The sequence below is a fragment of the Furipterus horrens genome, unplaced genomic scaffold (assembly GCF_987537825.1).
Source record: "Furipterus horrens unplaced genomic scaffold, mFurHor1.1.pri manual_scaffold_7, whole genome shotgun sequence".
NCBI lineage: Eukaryota > Metazoa > Chordata > Mammalia > Chiroptera > Furipteridae > Furipterus > Furipterus horrens.
In genome coordinates, this window is record NW_028327177.1 from 109,854,453 (window position 1) to 109,873,008 (window position 18,556).

General features: G+C 40.2%; 1 protein-coding gene across 1 annotated transcript; it reads left to right on the forward strand.

Annotated features, from left to right (window-relative positions):
• Window positions 1–5,085: 5,085 nt before the first annotated feature.
• Window positions 5,086–5,778, forward strand: LOC150005038 (proline-rich protein 23C-like). Its single transcript, XM_090282982.1, has one exon. It carries the CDS (start codon window positions 5,086–5,088, stop codon window positions 5,776–5,778), a length of 693 nt encoding a protein of 230 aa, XP_090139108.1.
• The last annotated feature ends 12,778 nt before the right edge of the window (window positions 5,779–18,556 follow it).

Genomic DNA, 18,556 nt, shown 5'->3' on the forward strand with positions numbered 1-18,556 from the left:
CCAAGAAGTCATAACAATCCTTAATGTGTATGTGCCTAACAAGAGAGCATCAAAAATGTGAAAGATGCCCAAATCACCTCAAAGTGGTGTTGATTTCTGTGAAATTTGCAACATTCCTTACATTACTTTAAAATGGGGGGGGTGAACATTTTAAGTTATTATAGATCATTAATTCTGAGATGCACATTTTTATAACTAACATCTCTAAGATTGAAGTGTATTTTACAGTTGATAGAATATCACATTTTAATTGACAGTTTATTTTGATTTGTACATAAAAAGTGGTGGGTATGCAAATTAAAACCACAATGAGATACTACCTCACACTGGTCAGAATGGCCATCATTAACAAATCAACAAACAACAAGTGCTGGTGAGGATGTGGAGAAAAGGGAACCCTAGGCACTGTTGGTGGGAATGCAGACTAGGGTAACTGCTATGGAATACAGTATGGAATTTCCTCAAAAAACCAAAAATGGAACTGCCTTTTGATCCAGAGATTCCATTGCTAGGATTATACCCAAAGAATCCTGAAACACCAATTCAAAAGAACCTATGCACCCCTATGTTCATAGCAGCGTTACTTATAATAGCCAAGTGCTGGAAACAACCTAAGTGCCCATCAGTGGATGAGTGGATCAAAAAGCTGTGGTACTTTACACAATGGAATACTATGCAGCAGAAAGAAAGAAGGAACTCCTACCTTTTGCGACAACATGGATGGAACTGGAGAGTATTATGCTTAGTGAAATAAGCCAGGCAGCGAAAAACAAATAACATATGATCTCACCTAATACAGGAAACTAATGAACAAAACAAACAAACAAGCAAATCAGAACCAGAGGCAGGTAAACAAGCAACAGACTGTCAGCGACCAGAAAGGGGTGGGAGAGAGAAGGAGAAGGGTCAAGTCAAGGAACTAGTATAAATGACCCATGGACAAGGAAACAGTGTGGGGATTGATTGGGGGGGAGTGGGGAAAGGGAGAGCAATGGGGTAAGAAATGGGACAACTGTAATAGAAAAACAATTAAAAAACAATAGAAACAAACAAAAAAATAAAATAAATAGGAAACTATATTTTCAAAAAAAAATGGTGGATATGCAAATTAAAACCACAATGAGATATCACCTCACACCTGCCAGAATGGCTACCCTCAATAAACAAGCAACAAGTGATGGTGAGGATGTGGAGAAAAGGGAATCCTTGTGCACTGTTGATGGGAATGCAACCACTGTAGAAAACAGTATGGAGTTTCCTCAAAAAATTAAAAATGGAACTGCCTTGTGATCCAGCAATCCCACTTCTAGGAATATATCCTACAAATCCCGAAACAACAATTCCAAAGAATATATGCACCCTTATGTTTTCAGCAGCATTATCTACAATAGCCAAGATCTGGAAACAGTCTAAATGCCCTTCAGTAGATAAGTGAATTAAGAAGCTGTGGTACATTTACACAATGGAATACTACTCAGCCATAAAAAGAATGAAATCCTACCTTTTACAACAGCATAGATGAACCTGGAAATTTATGCTAAGTGAAATAAGCCAGTCAAAGAAAGAGAAATACCATATGATCTCACTTGTATGTGGAATCTAATCAAAAAAATAAACTGACAAACAAAATAGAAACAGAGGCATGGATGCATGGAACAGACTGATAGCTATCAGATGGGAGGGCAGAAGGGGGACTGGATGAAAGAAGGTGAAAGAATTAGTCAAAGAACATATAAGCATAGCCCATGGACACAGACAATATAGTTTAGTGATGGCCAGGGAGAAGGGAGAACAGGGACTAGGTGGAGGTGGGCAAAGTGGAGGGTGGGAATGGGGACACCTGTAATAGTGTCAACAATAAAAATAAAGTTTAAAAACATACACCACCTTTAAGGGACAAATGAACAAAAAAGACACACATCACTTATTAGTATTCAAGCCAAAAATGCATAGCTTTGATCTTATCATTAAGAAACATCAGAGAATCCCCAATTGAGGAAAACTATATGAAATAATTACCTAAGGAATTGTTCCATGTAAAAGGTGACCAAAGAGAAATGACACCTGAAGGCAATACATGACCCTGACCTGCATCATACAGGTGAAGAAAAGGTAGATACAGAGATAGAGGGATAGATACATAGATAGATAGATACATAGATAGACATAGAGATATATTATAAAGGCCACTATTGGTGAAATTGACAAAATTGGAAAATGGACTGTGGGTTAAAGTATGGCATCAATGATTATCTTTTCTGAATTTAATAATTGTACTAAAAACATGTAAAAGAATATTATTTTTAAGAAATACATACTGAAGTATTAGGGGATAAAGAGGTCTAATATATACAACTTACTCTCAAATGATTCAAGGAACATATATTTGGGCTTGATAATCCACCCTGACAGTCTCTGGACATCTTGGAGGAAAGTAAAATTAGGCAGAGTGAAAGATATCTGATCGGGTGCCTGGCAAGCCATTTCTGAATCATAGATACTATGTCATGAAAACACCTAGAAGAGTACTTTGTAATAGATTAGATCCCCTTCTAAGATAATGATAATGCTGATAATATTTGTTACCATTCATCAAACACCTGCTACATGACAGGCACTCTTTAAGGTACTGGGGAACAGGGCTGACACTGTCAAGTGGGAGAGATAGATTATAAACATTTATAAACATAATAAACAGTAAGTAGCTAGTATTTACTAAACAGTATGTTGTAAAATATTTTGCATACATTATTTCATAAGTGCCCTCACAGTAAACAGCATTCTCCCCTTTATAATGTAAGGAAAATGAGGCCTAGAGAAGGTGAAATGACTTGTCCCTGATAGCCCAATTAAAAGGCTGGCCTTACAAGAAGAGAAAATCTGGTGCATCTACTCCAGGACTCGCTAACTGCTTCTGTCCTGGGGCAGGACCACATTCCCTTGGAAGGTGAGTTCACGGTGAGCATTCACAGGGCACAGAACAATGTTGAGCTAACAGACTAGCAGCAGACAGGAGGTGGCACCAACCAAAGAGGCGCCAATGCGTTCAGAGCCCCACTACTGGGCAGGCCAGGAACACAGAGCTAGCTCTTCCTGGAGTACTAGCCAGCTTTGAGATCTTTCATCTGCCCCTTATACCACGGCACATCCACCCTCACTCTTAAATGCTGCCCCCATTACTCCCTGAACGTGGAAAGTTCAAGGATCGCAGACAGAATTCTCCAGGGCCAAAGCAATTGTTTCGTACAAGCTCCTCCCACGACGACCGCCCTCTGCCCAGGCACCAGGAACGAAGCAGCTGTTCCCATCACCTGGGAGCCTTGGTATAGGTTCCAGCGGCTTCCACGTTTGCCCAGCAGGAAGCGCCGGTTCCTGGTGAGGCCTGGCAACACCCCCGCAGGGCCCACGCGGTTCACCCAGCCAGTGCCCCACCCCAGGTTGCACCACTTCTGGGGAATTTCCCGCCTCGCCGGCAGGAAGACCAAAAATCTGACCTTAAGAGAAGACGCTGGTCAGTAGTACTGGTAAAAACCCTGAAAGCAGCCCAATAAGTTTGAGTTCCCTTATGACTCCATCACCAACAAGCAGGGAACTGACCAAAAGCATAAACCACACCCGCTAAACGAAAATAAATTCAAATATCTTAAACTTTAGCAATAAAGCAATATTTTGGAGGGGCTTACAGAGAATACATAGGCCACAAGCTCCAGGAATCGATTCAGGGGTTATGGGATGGGCAAAAAATCGGCGTTTTCCACAAATTTCACAGGGAATGTCAAATGCTGCCAAGTCACAGACCGCTAGCTTAAATGTCCACCAAGAGAGGCCTGATTTAAATATAATTCCGAGCAAAGGAATACTATGCAGCCCTAAAACTGTAAGGCTATAGTATGCTATTTTATAAAAAGGGACAAAGTGAGTAACCACGTGGTTAAGAGGCAAGGATAGAAGGAAATACTTTGTTGTCCTCTGTAACCATAAAAAAAGTATTACATATTCCAAAATCAGTGTTCACTCCTATTAATACTAGATGAGTTGAGCCACACCTTTCCTTTTGCAGCCAAAACCACACAGACTCACCTTTAAACTGACATGCTGATCAAAAGCCCCCAGTTTTCATCATCTTAAGTAGAGTTTGGCATGTCAGACCAAGCTCTGCTAGCTCCAGACTCCTGGACAAAATTCTTCTGCATGTCAATTTCATCTGTAAATTGGGCTTAAAACAGATACACTTCACAACTGTAGATTAGGTCAAACTCTTCAGTTGATGGGAGTATAATAATTAATATAGTACTGCAGTGATATAGTAAATAGTATAGTCATAAATTGATCATACAGAGGTTGCTACTAACACAATTCTAACATTACTTTCCCTTTCGACACAGCTGGAAGGTAATTTACAACTTATAATTTATTAGTAATTTACAATTTAGGCAAACTGAGGAATAATTATGTCATCCAAAAATTCACCCCACTACTGAACAAAAAGAAAAGCGCAGGTCACTACCGGGGTGGGGCTTCACGGGAAGAGGGTCATCCATGTTGGTGTCCTGAGGCGGTATTCTACTGGTGGGATTTAATCGGTTTTCCGATTATGACATCCTCTGCATCTGAGGTCAACTCAAGGAACACCGAGAACTTGACAGTGGAAGCCAGGCTTAGAGTTTCCCGGTTGTTGGGCCCCACAGGGCCTCCTTACACGGACCTACCAACCACAGCCGCGGCCATTGGTCGGCAAAGATACCGTGATTTCTAAGGGGCGGAGCCTCTGAGGGGGCGGGGCTTAACATGAAGTGAGGCTTTGGTTCCGGGGGCGTCACTTGCAACCTCATCGGCGGTGCCATGCGCGCACGGGTCGGCGGGAGGAGGTAAAAGATTCGAAGATTAGGCCTGCGTTTCCTACAAGCTGGACCGCGGGCCTCCCACCAGATGACCCTGGAACTCTGAGGACTCGCCCCGCGACGCGTTGTCCTGCGCCCCACCAGCCCCCGGTCCGCCTCACCTGTCATTGAGACCTGTCAGTGAGACCTGTCAGTGAGTAACACTCGCCCTCTGCCAGGCCTCCGGAGCGCCGCCTGCAACGCCATGGAGGTGATGGGTAGCCGACTCCTCAGCCCCAGCGTCTCTCCTGAGCCCTGGTGGGGACCGCAGCACGAAGGACCTGGCCCCGCCAAGCGCCGCCGAATTGAGCCCGTGAGCCCAGAGTCCGGGACTGACGCCAGCCCACAAGACCCTGCAGGACCTCCGGCCTCCGACGCCCTCACCTCCGTGGTGGTCCTGGCTCCGGGCTGTGCTCTGCAGCTGTCCCTGGGCGACATCAACCTGGTGCTGGAGCCTGAGCCAACGTCGGTCCTGCAAGTGTCTCTCGGGGGACACACCCTCATGCTGGTCCCCGAGGCCCTCTTGGAGCCCGCTGCTCTCCTGAACGCTCCCGGGGAAGACGCCGCCGTCCAGCAGGGATTCTTCTGCGCATGTGCCCCAGAGATCGCCGCCCAAGAAGAGGCCTACGACGACGACGCGGACCTCGAGTTCCTGACTCCTTGGATGGACGCTGGGTTCGACTCGCACCAGCACAGCCCCATCAGAGAGCCCTTGCCTCAGGCCCCCACCCCTAGTCCAGAGAGACGCTCGCCTGGTCCCTACTTCCACGTTCTGGAGCCCCTCCCCAGCTCACCACTCCAGCCTCTACCTCCATCTCCGAGTCCAGCTCCTCACGTGCGACCCCAGCGCCCCCCGGGCCCAGCGCGCAAGGCCCGGAGACGCCTGTTCCAGGAATGAACTGCCCCACAATCCCTCCCTCCTCTGCTCAGGACCGTGAGAAAGTATTTTGATAGCAGCTGTGCGTTCTTTGCACAACCTACACGAATCACCAAAGATTGATAATGCTCTTTTAATTTCTTTTTTAATTCTCACCCGAGGATATGTTTATTCATTATAGAGAGAGGGGGAGGGAGAAACATCAATCAGTTGCCTCTGGTTGGCGCCTGACTGGATGAACCGCAACCTAGGACTGTGCCCTGACTGGAATCCAGCGCACCGCCCCCCGCAACCTTTTGTACAGGACGGTGGCTCCAATCAACTGACCCACCAGGCCAGGGCCAGAGAGATGCTCTTTTGCTGCAGGCTGCTTTGCAGAATTTTCTGTCCATGGTGGACTGAAACATTTGGAAGGAAGGTCACAAAGCAGCAAAGAAACGCTGCTTGAAATACAGGAGACTTGACTTTGGTGGTGAGCACAAAATGCAGATGATGTATTACAGAACTGTACACTTGAAACATATAACTTATTAACCGATGTCACCCCCCAATAAATTTAATTTTTAAAAAACATTTAAAAAAAAATACAATGTAGTTTTAGACATCCAGATGGCTGCTTAGGTTGTTTTCTCTATATTGGTCACCCTTAAGCAGTTCCATTCCCCCTAGTTTTGCTTCAAACTTCAGCTCTGGCAATTTTCTCTAAAAATTCTTCCTTGCCCCAGCAGCCTATGACTGTTCTTCTTTTCTCCCAAATTAGAGTAATTACTAAATTTCTTTTGTTTAATGGGTTTTGGCCCTTGTGTCCATTGCTAGTTTATGACAACCTCACCATTCTGAACTTTTCTTTATGATGACTAACCACTTATGGGGGGATCTAGCAAATAGTTGTACATGTACAAAACAGAATGGGGAACAATGATCATGCTCCCTCCCCTTTTTTTAATGACTAAGTTAGCAAATGGTTTAACTGTATTGTTGGGTTTGGGTAGGGGAGAGTTTCCCAAAAAGAATCAACTCTCTTTTCCATTCTTTTCTTCTTATATATTTTTAATATAATTTCCTGTCCTGGAAAAGTAATTCTAAAGATTTTGTGTTTTTATAGTTCTAAGATCCCAAATATATTTTGTACACTGTTACTGGCATATGGAAATAATTTATTCTCATGTTGATCTGGTATCAGCAAAATTACTTTATTTCTTTAATGGATTATCTGCAGATTATCTTGCTTGACTGATAAAGACAATACCCTCTCCAAATAATGAGAAATTGTCTTTTTTGACAAGTCTCTTACATCTTATTTTTCCTTAGTCTTTTTTATTATATATAATTTGAAGTCCAGGTTGAATAGTAATATGGTATCCCTGTCTTATAACTTGTGTTAATGCATATGCATCTAAATTTTACCATAAATTATAACTTTGGTAGATAACCCTTATCCTATTGAAGAAGTTAGTTTTCAGTCTTTCTGATCATTAAAATTTTTGAATATTTCTTGTTTGTTTTGGGCTAACTACAAAGACTTTCTCATTATTCTAAATGTTGGCATTTTGTTGTTTGTGTGTATACATAAAGTAGCTACATAGAATCTTTGGGTCTTTGGGTACATACAGAAACCTGGCAACAGCAAATGAAATCAAACTTGGGGCTTCAGGAATTTTAAAAATTGCATGCCCTTCTGAAGACTTGAGAAGAGAATGTGGAAGAGGAAAGGCAGTAACTGCAAGGTCACTTTATGGATTTTAAATGTTAAATTTGGAAACAAATTTTTCTGTATGCATAAGATGACTTTTTGTATTCCTTTTTAAATCTATTCATGTGGTCATTTGCACTGATAGATTTTCTAAAGATGAAGTATCTTTGTATTTTGTTTATTCCATGTTATTTTATACAATTCTAATTCTACCCTTGGTTCTTTTTTGTTTTGTTGTTTGTTGCAATCATATAATTACTACTCCTAATTTAAAAATGTCATTATTTTGCCAGGTTTGCCTCATATTTTATAATGAAATAAATTATTAGTGATAAAGCTAATGTCAAGATGCTGATTTTTTTCTGTTGGACATTAATAATTATTTAGACTTACTAACATGTTTTGCCAGTGTCTTTGGCCACCTTCTGTTTTTGCATTCCACTCCCTCATTCTGTCCTCATTTTTTTTTCTTATCAAGGTATACTCTTTCAAATTCTTTCTGCTATGGCCTGTGTATAAATCTGAGTTTTACATGCCTGCACATATTTCAATTAAACCTTCTAACTTGTGTAATATTCTAGCTGGGTTTGGAATTCTAAAACTGCCTATATTCTCTCACTACATTTTTTTCCCTACCATTTATTGTCACATATGAGATGTCTTCTGTTACTTGTATTGCCATTTCTTTGTAGGAGATTAGGCTGTTTACTTTACTATTTTTCTTGACTTTGATCTTCTACAGTTTCAACCTAGTGGTAGAAATTTTGCCTGCTGCAACTCAGTGAGCTTTCTAAATCTGGAGAATTAACTCTTTTCTTAAAATCTCAGAAAAGAATGAGTCAGTATCTCTTGGACTTTTGAACCCCTCTCCAATCTGTGAAACTTCTAATAGAGAAATGTTGGAGTTGTTTAATCAACGTTCCTAGCCCTGTGTCTCTTAATATCTAGATTATGGGACGGGAGGTTGGGGGGAGTTGTACCTTTTATAATCACTTTTTCTCTTCCAATTCACTAATTCTATTATTTTCTATTTTTTAAATTCTGTTTATGTTCTTTATAAGACAGTGTTCAAGTGCTGCATTTTTCCTTTTCAATACTTCTAATTACTTGGGTTTTTTTGTTGTTTTATTTTCATATCTACCTGCTCTTATTTCACAACTTTTGGTTAATGTCATATAAACTTCTTTTCTTGTTTTGTGAATGTTATCTCCTCCTTTATCTCTAGAAGAATTTAAACATCCTTATTTTAATTTCTGTATCAATTAGCTCAATAATTCCATTACCTGAGGCATAAAATCTCTAACTATTTGGCAACATATGAGACTGATTTTCTCCTAGGCAAAGAAATTTTGTTTTGTGGACCTATTTTGAACGGGAATTCATTTTATGTTCCACATTAGAATTATTCATTTGCTACTTCCTGATTCCCTAAGACCCAGAACTCAGAACCACCCATATGGAACTCATATAATTTGCCACTCAAAAATCACAGTTCCCATCCTCAAGCAATCACACATAGCCCAATTTCCAATTTCAGTGCTGTAGTGATACTGGGGTGAAATGTCCATATCCTCAACCCCATCAGGACTGCTGGGAGTATCAGCAGTTAATGCAGCTGAGTTGCTCACCAGGAATTATCCTCAACCACCTTGAGCAGTCCACTTCAACGACTGTTCAAATAAGCAGTGCGTTGAGACCTTTGTTGCAACTACATCCCAGTTCAGCTTCTCCCTCTGCCCAGTCATATATTCTTTGTTCTTCCAAATTCCTGCATGGAAATCTCCATCTTAGAGTCTTCCCAAACCAATTTAAGACAGCTGGTGCCAGGAGTCATCATGGGAAGCAACCACTGAAGTGGATTGCTTTACAGAGTTGAATCATGGAGCATGAGTAGTCCATGGCATGCTCTAGCAAATCAGGTAAGATTTTAATCAGTGGTGTACTTATTGGGATATTGGTAGAAGGGAATTGGCAATATCCTGATATTGGCAATATCCTAGGCATTTAAGGAACTTGGCAACAGTAATTACAAGAACTAATATAAGTAGCATGGATTTGAATGCCTGCTGCTGAAACAGTCAATGCATTTGAGAAAAATAATGAAAGGCTGAAGGTGTTTAATTATCAATAAAGCCTAATTATGAGATCAAGACAGTCCCCTGGCAACATACATATAGCCTTTTGTCTCCTGGAGCTATGAGGGTGAAAAAACTGAGCATCTGGCTGAAGATTTACTGTAGAGATAGTGCAGAACCATAAAAGACTGAATTCCCAAACTAGCAAACTGTAATGGTGAAATCACAGCCTAATTGGGCTCTGAAACATTGGATGGAGGCAATCAGGTAGATACACATGAATATCTTCAATCCCCAGATCCTTCTCAATCCTCCTGGCCCACAAAAGTGGCCCACTCTTCTCTGTAAAAAGCTGGCAGTTCTCCCATGCTTTAAAATGATGCCTGGCAAGACAATATGCACCAACCTCAAGATTTAAACTCATCTCCTCTCTTTGCCACCAGGCCAGTAACTAAAGTTAAGCACAGTATAATCCAGCCAGGGGAATGCTAGACTTGTACATAAGGAACGTAACTATATATAGCCTGGAAGAGCCACAGAACTCAACCTATACCATCAGAAGCCAAGTATAGGACTGAGGTTGCTGAACGTCAGCCTGGACAACGGAGAGTTTATCATTTTAGAAGCACTCTCTCATGATACGGAATTGAACACCTTGGAAAGGATACTGTAAGGAGGCAGTACTCACATTCAGATAGGTGGATTGGAAGCTTGGAGAAAAGGACATTCCAAACAAAGTTAAGCAGAAATGCCATAACTGCCAATGCAGATAATAGAATAAAGAATCAAGAGGTTCAGAGCAGTGGGTATGACTCAGCGGATATATTACCTAAGGCTGAATAATACATCAGCCACTATGAAGTGTGGGAGTGCCTACAGGGACATGGTATAATAAGGCAATAAGGAATGCACTGGAAAGGCACCAGTATCATTGAGAAACACAGTAAGGCAGTGTTGGCCAGTAGTGGCAGATGTCATTAGGGAGCTAGACTCCATGGTAGCCATGAGGATAATGGGATCTGATAGACTGTATGTACAAAACAATGACCAGACCACATATGACAATAGAATTCTAACCCGCAACCTTTGTAGCAACCATCCTAGAAAGAAAACCATAACCTCTGCAGAAACTGGCCCCAAATGGTCAGAACTTGGTGAGATTTTCTAATTTTCACTCCCACTTCCAACTCAGGACCAACTTGAGAAAGCCAAATACTCTATGCCTAAGACGCAAATCACACAAACCAAGCCAATTACATAGGATGCCCTGCTTCTAGTTAGCCTGCCTCCAGCTTCCCCCTGTCAACAACCCCCAAACATACCTGAAGTCTTCCCTTTCTCTACTCTAAAGCTTTCCTACTCCCTTGCCTACCTACAAAGTCTCTGTCAAATGCAAGTGATACCGTTGACATCATTGCTACAACAAACTCTGAATAATAGCCTCTGCTTGTTCTCACTTAAGTGGGCTTTCTTTATTTTCAGTATTCCTGAAAGTCGCAGTGAGATGGAGTCTTGCTCTGCCTATCGACATGGACCTTAGCTTTCAACCAAGTACAGACCCATGGAGGCAACTTGTGCTTTGCAACTCTCAGTTTATGAACTTTGTACCAATGTGGCAAGTTAACACCAGGTTTGAACTCTCTCATTGCATTGGTTCCTTGGCTACTTATTCTCAGTGTGGTACCAGGTTTTGTTACTGGTTATTTGGCATCCTTGGCATAAGCAAGCCATTGCTTTTCATCTCCTTTTGCTCTCTGTCATGTTTCCATTTTGCACTATGCTGACTGAAAGTGTTGTCACAATAACAAGAACTACAGGGTATATAACATAGTAATAGGTCTTATAAGCCTGTTGTTGCTCAAGCCAATGTCACAGTCCAGTGAGTTTTCAGTTCTCACCAGACTGGCATTCATTTGGAGAAACTTTGCTGTGGCTCATCAATAAAACCAAATGAAGTTTTTCTGACCTGTGTTTTTTGTTTGTTTGTTTGTTTTTTGTCCTAAAAGTTTTGGTTTGATCCAGAAACAATGTTCTCTCTAGTTTTCCTGCTGCTAGGAGATACAAACTGTCAGGTGTGCACTCATGCACAGCCAACCATCATGGTGAGGGCTTAAGACACAAGGTGCACAAGCATCATGTTTTATGCACCTTTGCCAGCTCCCATGGGGTACTCTAAGTCTAAATCCACTCCTCTTCCAGGAAAAATACCTGCTTGTTATATGTAGTCTTTTTACAATCCTAATTCTTGTGCCTATCTCTTGAAATGACATAACTTCACCAAGGATGATTTGACTTGGACAAAACTCTTCATTTGAGAGGTGCAATAGAAAAGAAAGGAAATAAGATTTCTCAGGTTCAATGAGCAGCTTTTGATTAGGAATAAAGAGGCCTCAAAACAAAACAGCAACAAAATAGACTCATTTCTCAAGTAAATCCTCCTTTCTTGCCTTCCTGTTATCTCCCTATTCCAGATCACTCTTTCCCTTATCCTGCCATTCTCTTTCTTTCTGCACTTCCATTGACTCCCCCCTCCAATTCCCCTTGTCCAGGCCCCCTACCTTTTCTCAACTACTCTTGTAAGAACCCAAAATGCCAGTTGCCTCTAAAGATCCATCACCCACGCATCAGGTATTCAGGTACTGTAGAGTTTGAACCCCGTGCCTGAGCTAAATTGAGAGCTATTAGTAAAAATAAAACCAGCAAATATTCATAGAAGAATTGAGAATTCTTTTGGATGCATAAGACCCAGAATTACCTGACTTACATGACTCATACACATATTGGTCAGAACTGCAGATGCTAACTCCAAGATGGCAAAGCAGATTCTACTGACCCAGAAAAAGACCTACAGGATCTCTCTTACCACAATAAACCCGAGGGTCCAAAACAAGCCTGAAAACTCAGGCAAAGTCTCCTAAAAACCATACCCAAAACATTTCCAATAAAAATTGATTAAAATGCTACTGTTTCTATATTAAACCCAGCCACCTTTGCTCAGCCTCTTTCCTGGAGTAAAACATACCACACAGGTGGTTGATATTTCAAATAACTCATAGATTTTCCCTATTTCCCAGCTTTTAACTGTAATCCTTGAGTCTTCGGAAAATTCTCTCATGCTCTATGATAATACACCTGCAAATTTAATAGGGAGAGACTTAGTTTACACATAGAATTGTTATATTAAAAGCACACGTATTTCTTGAGGTTTCAGAGAACGTTTTTTTCATTCATAAGTCATTGTGTCTGTTCTGAATATAGCTTTACATGTTTTATTTGATCCATACCCCAGATAAAGATGTTGACACTCAACATACCTGACCCTCTTGAGGGCTAGAAATTCCACTGATAAAGGAAAAATACTGGGAGCAGAACTTGTTAAAGTTCAGATACATTCTACCAAAGCATGACCCAAACTTCCTTAATATCCCTTTAAGCCAAAGGGAGAGTTCAAACTGATAGTTAAAGGCATTATATACAGCCTTGGCTGGTGTGGCTCAGTTCGTTGAGCATTGTCCTGCAAACCAAAAGGTCACTGGTTCGATTTCCGTCAGGGCACATGCCTGGCTTAAGGGTTCAGTCCCCAGTTGGGGTGCCTGCAAGAGGCAACCAATCAATGTTTTTCTCTCACATTGATGTTCTTCTCCCACTCTTTCCCCCTCCCATCCCCCCTCTCTAGAATCAACAGAGGAAGAAAAATAAGTAAATAAATTTAAAAAGACCTTCTTTACAAAAGTCTTCTCATGCCTTGCTCCGTAACACTCTCATCCTGCAATAAAAGACACCAGACAAGAATATATCTATTTGTTCAAGACCTCAAGGCCATCAACAAAATAGGTATACCTCACTTCCTAGTAGAAATTTATCCAAATATCATCCTGTCATCAATTCCACCTGAAGCCACTTGCTTCACTGTAGTAAATCTTGGCGCTAACTTTTCTTTTTTTTTCTTTGCAGCATGCTTCCAGACCTTCATCTTTTGCACAACAATATACCTGGACAGTCATGAATCAGGAGTTTGCTGGAGCCCCTTCCTTTTTTTCCAAGTGCTCAATCAAGATTTAAAAGATTTAAATTTCCCTTGTGATTAAGTTCTAACACAATGTGTAGATAATCTCCAACTTTGTTTAGAGAACAAGGAAGACTGTAAAGGGATCCCATTTACTTTCCCACAACCTTAGCCAAAAAGCCATGAAGTTTCAGAAGATAACTTATAATTCTGCCAAAATACAGTCCATTATTTTTATAGCATAACCTAGCTCAGGAGGGAAAAATATTCTCTCCTGACAGACTAAAGACTATCCAAACATATCCTAGACCCCTCACAAAAGACAATTGAGGGTATTTCTGGTTTTAACTCGATATTATAGACAACTGGTACCAAAAATTTCTAAGATTGAAATATCTCTTTATGATTTGACTAGGTCCTCAGAAAGTGACCCTCTCCTGGGGAACCTAAATGTAAGCAGTCCTTCTGTAATGTGGAAAAGGCTATTCAACAGTCTCTTTCTCTAGGCATCTCAAACTACAAAAAGCTCTTGTGTCAATCTGTGCATGAGTAATCTAGACAAGCCCTTGAGATTTTAACTCAGCTTGAAGAGAACTGTCAAAAATTCATTGTTTCAAAAACTAAATGTGACTAAAATGTCCTTCAGTGGGGAGATGGATAAACAAACTGTGGTATATGCAAACAATAGAATATTTTTTGATGATTAAAAAATGAAGAAATGAGCTATCAGGCCATGAAAAGACATGGAAGAACCTTGAATGTATATTGCTAAGTGAAAGAACCCAGTCTGAAAAGACTACATACTGCATGAATCCAACTGTATAACATTCTGAAAAAAGTAAAAGTAGAGAAATAGCAAAAAGATCAGGGCTTCAAGGGGAAGGGGTGAATAGGTGGAGCACAAGAAATTTGTAGGGTGGTGAAACTATTCTGTATGATACTATATGGATGTTAAAATCTATAGGCTTGTACCATACAAGGGTGAACCTTAATGTAAACTATGGATTTTAGGTGATTATAATGAATCCATATTGGTTTATTAATTATAACAAGTGTAGCATAGTAATTAATGCAAGACAATAATAACAGAAAAAGCTGTGTGGGAGAGCAGTGGTATATGGAAACTCTGTTATCTGCTCAATTTTTTGAAAACATAAAACCATCCTAAAAAAATAAATATATTACATTTTTAAAAGAAGAAAAGTCCATCAAAGAAGTTAACTTCAAGGATAATATTTTAAATGAGCATCTATTAAAAAACATTGATATCCTCATGCCATAAAGGAAAGGGGGATTGCTTGATATGCAATAAATAAGGACTTTGTTGAAAGTCTGGAATTAAACTAGAAGTCAATAACAATAAGAAAATGGGAACATTTACAAATATTTGGAAACAATACAAAACACTCTTAAACTACCATTAGGTCAAAGAGGAAATCAAAATGGATTTTTTAAAAATATCTCAAGACAAATGAAAACAAAAACACAACATATCAAACTTATGGAATGCAGTAAAAGCAGTAGTAAGAGGAAACTGTATAGCAATAAACACTAACGTTTAAAAGGAAGAAAGATATCAAATAAATAAACTTAACTTTATACCTCAAAGAATTAGAAAGATAAGAACAAAGCCCAAAATTCGAATAGAAGGCCAGAACAGACCAATAACAAATAAGAAAATTGAATCAGTAATCAAAACCTCCTAACAAAGATGGTTTCATGGGTGAATTCTACCAAACATTCGAAGAAGAATTAACACCAAATCTTCTTAAACTCTTCCAAAAAATGGAAGAGGAGGGAACATCTACAAACTCATTTTACGCAGTCAGCCTCATCTTGATACAAAAGCTGGACAAAGGCACCACAAGAACAGAAAACTACAGGCCAATATCCCTGATGAATATAAATGCAAAGATCCTCAATAACATACTAGCAAACCAAATTTAACAACACATTAAAAGGATTATATCCCATGGCCATGTGAAATCTATCCCAGAGATGCAAAGATAGTACAACATATCCAAATCAGTCAATGTGATACACCACATTAACAGAATAAAAGATAAAAACCCTGTGGTGCATAAAAAGCATTTGAAAAAACTCACTATCCATTTATGGTTTAAAAAAAACCAAAAAACAAAAACAATAAAAAACCTCTTAACAAAATAGATATAGAAGGAACTTACCTTAACACAATAAAGACTATATATGAAAACCCCACAGTCAACATCATAGTCAATGTGGAAAAACTGATAGCCTTTCCCCTAAGAGTTGGTACAAAACAAGGAAGTCCACTCTTACTACTTCCATTCAACATAGACTAGAAGTCCTAGCCAGAGCAATTAAAACTGAAAAAGAAATAAAAGATATCCAAAGTCAGAAAGGAAGAGGTAAAGTTATCTCTAGGTGCAGATTATATGATTATACATAGAGAAAACCCTAACAACTCCACAACAACAACAACAAACTATTAGCACTAATCAACAAATTCAGTAAAGTTGCAAGATACAAAATCAAAATACAAAAATCAGTATCATTTCTATACACAAACAACAAACTACCTAAAAAAGTTTAGGAACACAAGTTAATTTATGATAGAAACAAAAAGAAAAAATACTTAAGAATAATCAACAAAAGAAGTGAAAGACTTATACATTAAATATTATAAAACATTGGTGAAAGAAATTAAAGATGATAAATGGAAAGACATCCCATCTGTATGGATTAGAAGAATTAATATTGTTAAAATGCCCATACTATCCTAAGTGAGCTATAGATTCAATGCCATCCATATCAAATCCCAATGACATTCTTTAAAGAAATAGAAAAAAAATCCTAAAATTCATATGAAACCACAAAAGACACCAAATAGCCACAGCAATATTGAGCAAACACAAAGCTGGAGGCACTACACTTCCTAATTTCAAAATATAAGTTTGCAGTAATCAAAAGAATATGGTGCTGGCATACAAACAGGCAATGGGACATAACAGCCCAGAAATAAATACCAACATTTATAGTCAATAAACTTCGATGAGGGTGCCAAGAATACGTAATAGGGAAAGAATAGTCTCTTCAAGAAATGGTGTTGGGAAAACTGGATATTCACATGTAGAAGAATGAAATTGGACCCTTATCTCACCATATACAAAAATCAACTCAAAATGGATTGATGATTTAAACATAAGACCTGAAACAGTAAAACTACTGGAAGAAAACACAGGGGAAAACCTTCTTGACATTGGTCTGGCCAATGATTTTTTGGATATGACATCAAAAGCACAGTAACAAAAGCAAAACTGATCAAGTGGGTTTGCATTAAACTGAAACAAAGGAAATCATCAATAGAATAAAAGGGCAACCTACAGGATGGGAGTAAATATTTGCAAACCATATATCTAATAAGTGGTTAATATTCAAAATACATAAGGGACTTAAACAACTCAGTAGCAAATAAGAAGAAGAAAAAGAAGAAGAGCCTGACTTAAAAATGGGTAAGTCCTGATTAATTTAAAAATGGACAAGTCCTGATTTAAAAATGGCTCTCTGGGTTGGGTGTGGACCAACAAAGTGAAAGATCGCTGGTTCAATTCCTGGTTAGGGCACATGCCTGAGTTCTGGGCTAGATCCCCCATTGAGGGTGTGCAAGAGGCAGCCGATCGATGTTTCTCTCACACATTAATGTTTCTCTCCCTCTTTTTCTCCCTCCTTTCCCCTCTCTCTAAAAATAAATAAAATATTTTTAACATGCTTTATTGGTTATGCTGTTACAGTGGTCCCAATTTCTTTTCCCTTTGTTCCCCTCCACCCAGTGACACCCCTTCCTCCAGTAGTCCCCCGCCCTTAGTCCGTGCCCATTGGTTGTGCATATAGTTCTCCTCAACATCTTCCTGTCTACTCCACTCCCTCCTACTCGTCATCGTCGGCAGCCGTCCGTCTCGAGAGACGATGGTGTAGCTTCTTAAGAGTCTATCTGCACCGCCGAGAATGGTTGTGCAGTCCAACTTGGGAGTGACATGGTATCTGTCTCCTCCCGTGTTGAATTGACATCTTGCGATGACGCTGAAGCTACAGAGCCTGGGCAGGGTAATATGGAGGGTCTGCTGTTGCCCATGCAGCAGACCCCCCCTCTCTTCGCAGCTGAAGAGTCCAAGGGAAAGACGGAGTCGATACAGCTTGGGTTCAGGTGCGCCGCAGGAGTTGCCAGTGTTGACCACAACATCAAACCGCCTTAGGGACTCCGGCTCCGGATTTTCTGTCGGGGTTTACTCCCTTAGCCTTTCCCCTGAAGAGGTATGCCGCAAGGCAGCGGAGGTTTTTTGGAGTCAGAGTTTTCCTTCTCTGATGTACCCTGACTGGAAGATCGAACCAGCGACACTTAGCTCGCAGGCCGACGCTCAATCCACTGAGCTAAACCAGCCAGGGCTAACTCCCTCCTACTATGCTTCTTAATTCCTGTACCATCTCCCTCCCTTCCCCTCACCCCCCTCCCCACTGATCTCCCCCCAAAATATTCCCCATATCTATAATTCTTTTCCCATTCTCGTTGCCTACTTAGTTTGCCTTTGTTTCTATTCCCTGGCTTCTGTTGTTGGTTGTTGTGATACAGTTTTCATTTAAATGTTCATAGTTTTGATCCTCTTTCTCCTAAACAAGTCCCTTTAACATTTTATATAACAGTGGTGTGGATCTGATGAAATCCTTCAGTTTTACTTTGTCCTGGAAGCACTGTCTCTGCTCTTCTATTCTGAATGACAGCTTCACTGGATAGAGTAATGGTGGTTGTAGGTTTTTGCTTTTCATTACTTTGAATATTTCTTGCCAGTCCCTTCCTGCCTGCGGAGTTTCTTTTGAGAAATCAGCTGATAGTCTTATTGGGATCCCTTTGTACATAATTCTCTTCTTCTCTCTTGCTGCTCTTAAGATTCTCTCTTTATCCTTAATTTTTGACATATTGATTCTAATGTGTCTTGGTGTGGTTCTCCCTGGGTCTGGTTTTTTGGAACTCTCCATGCTTCCTGGACC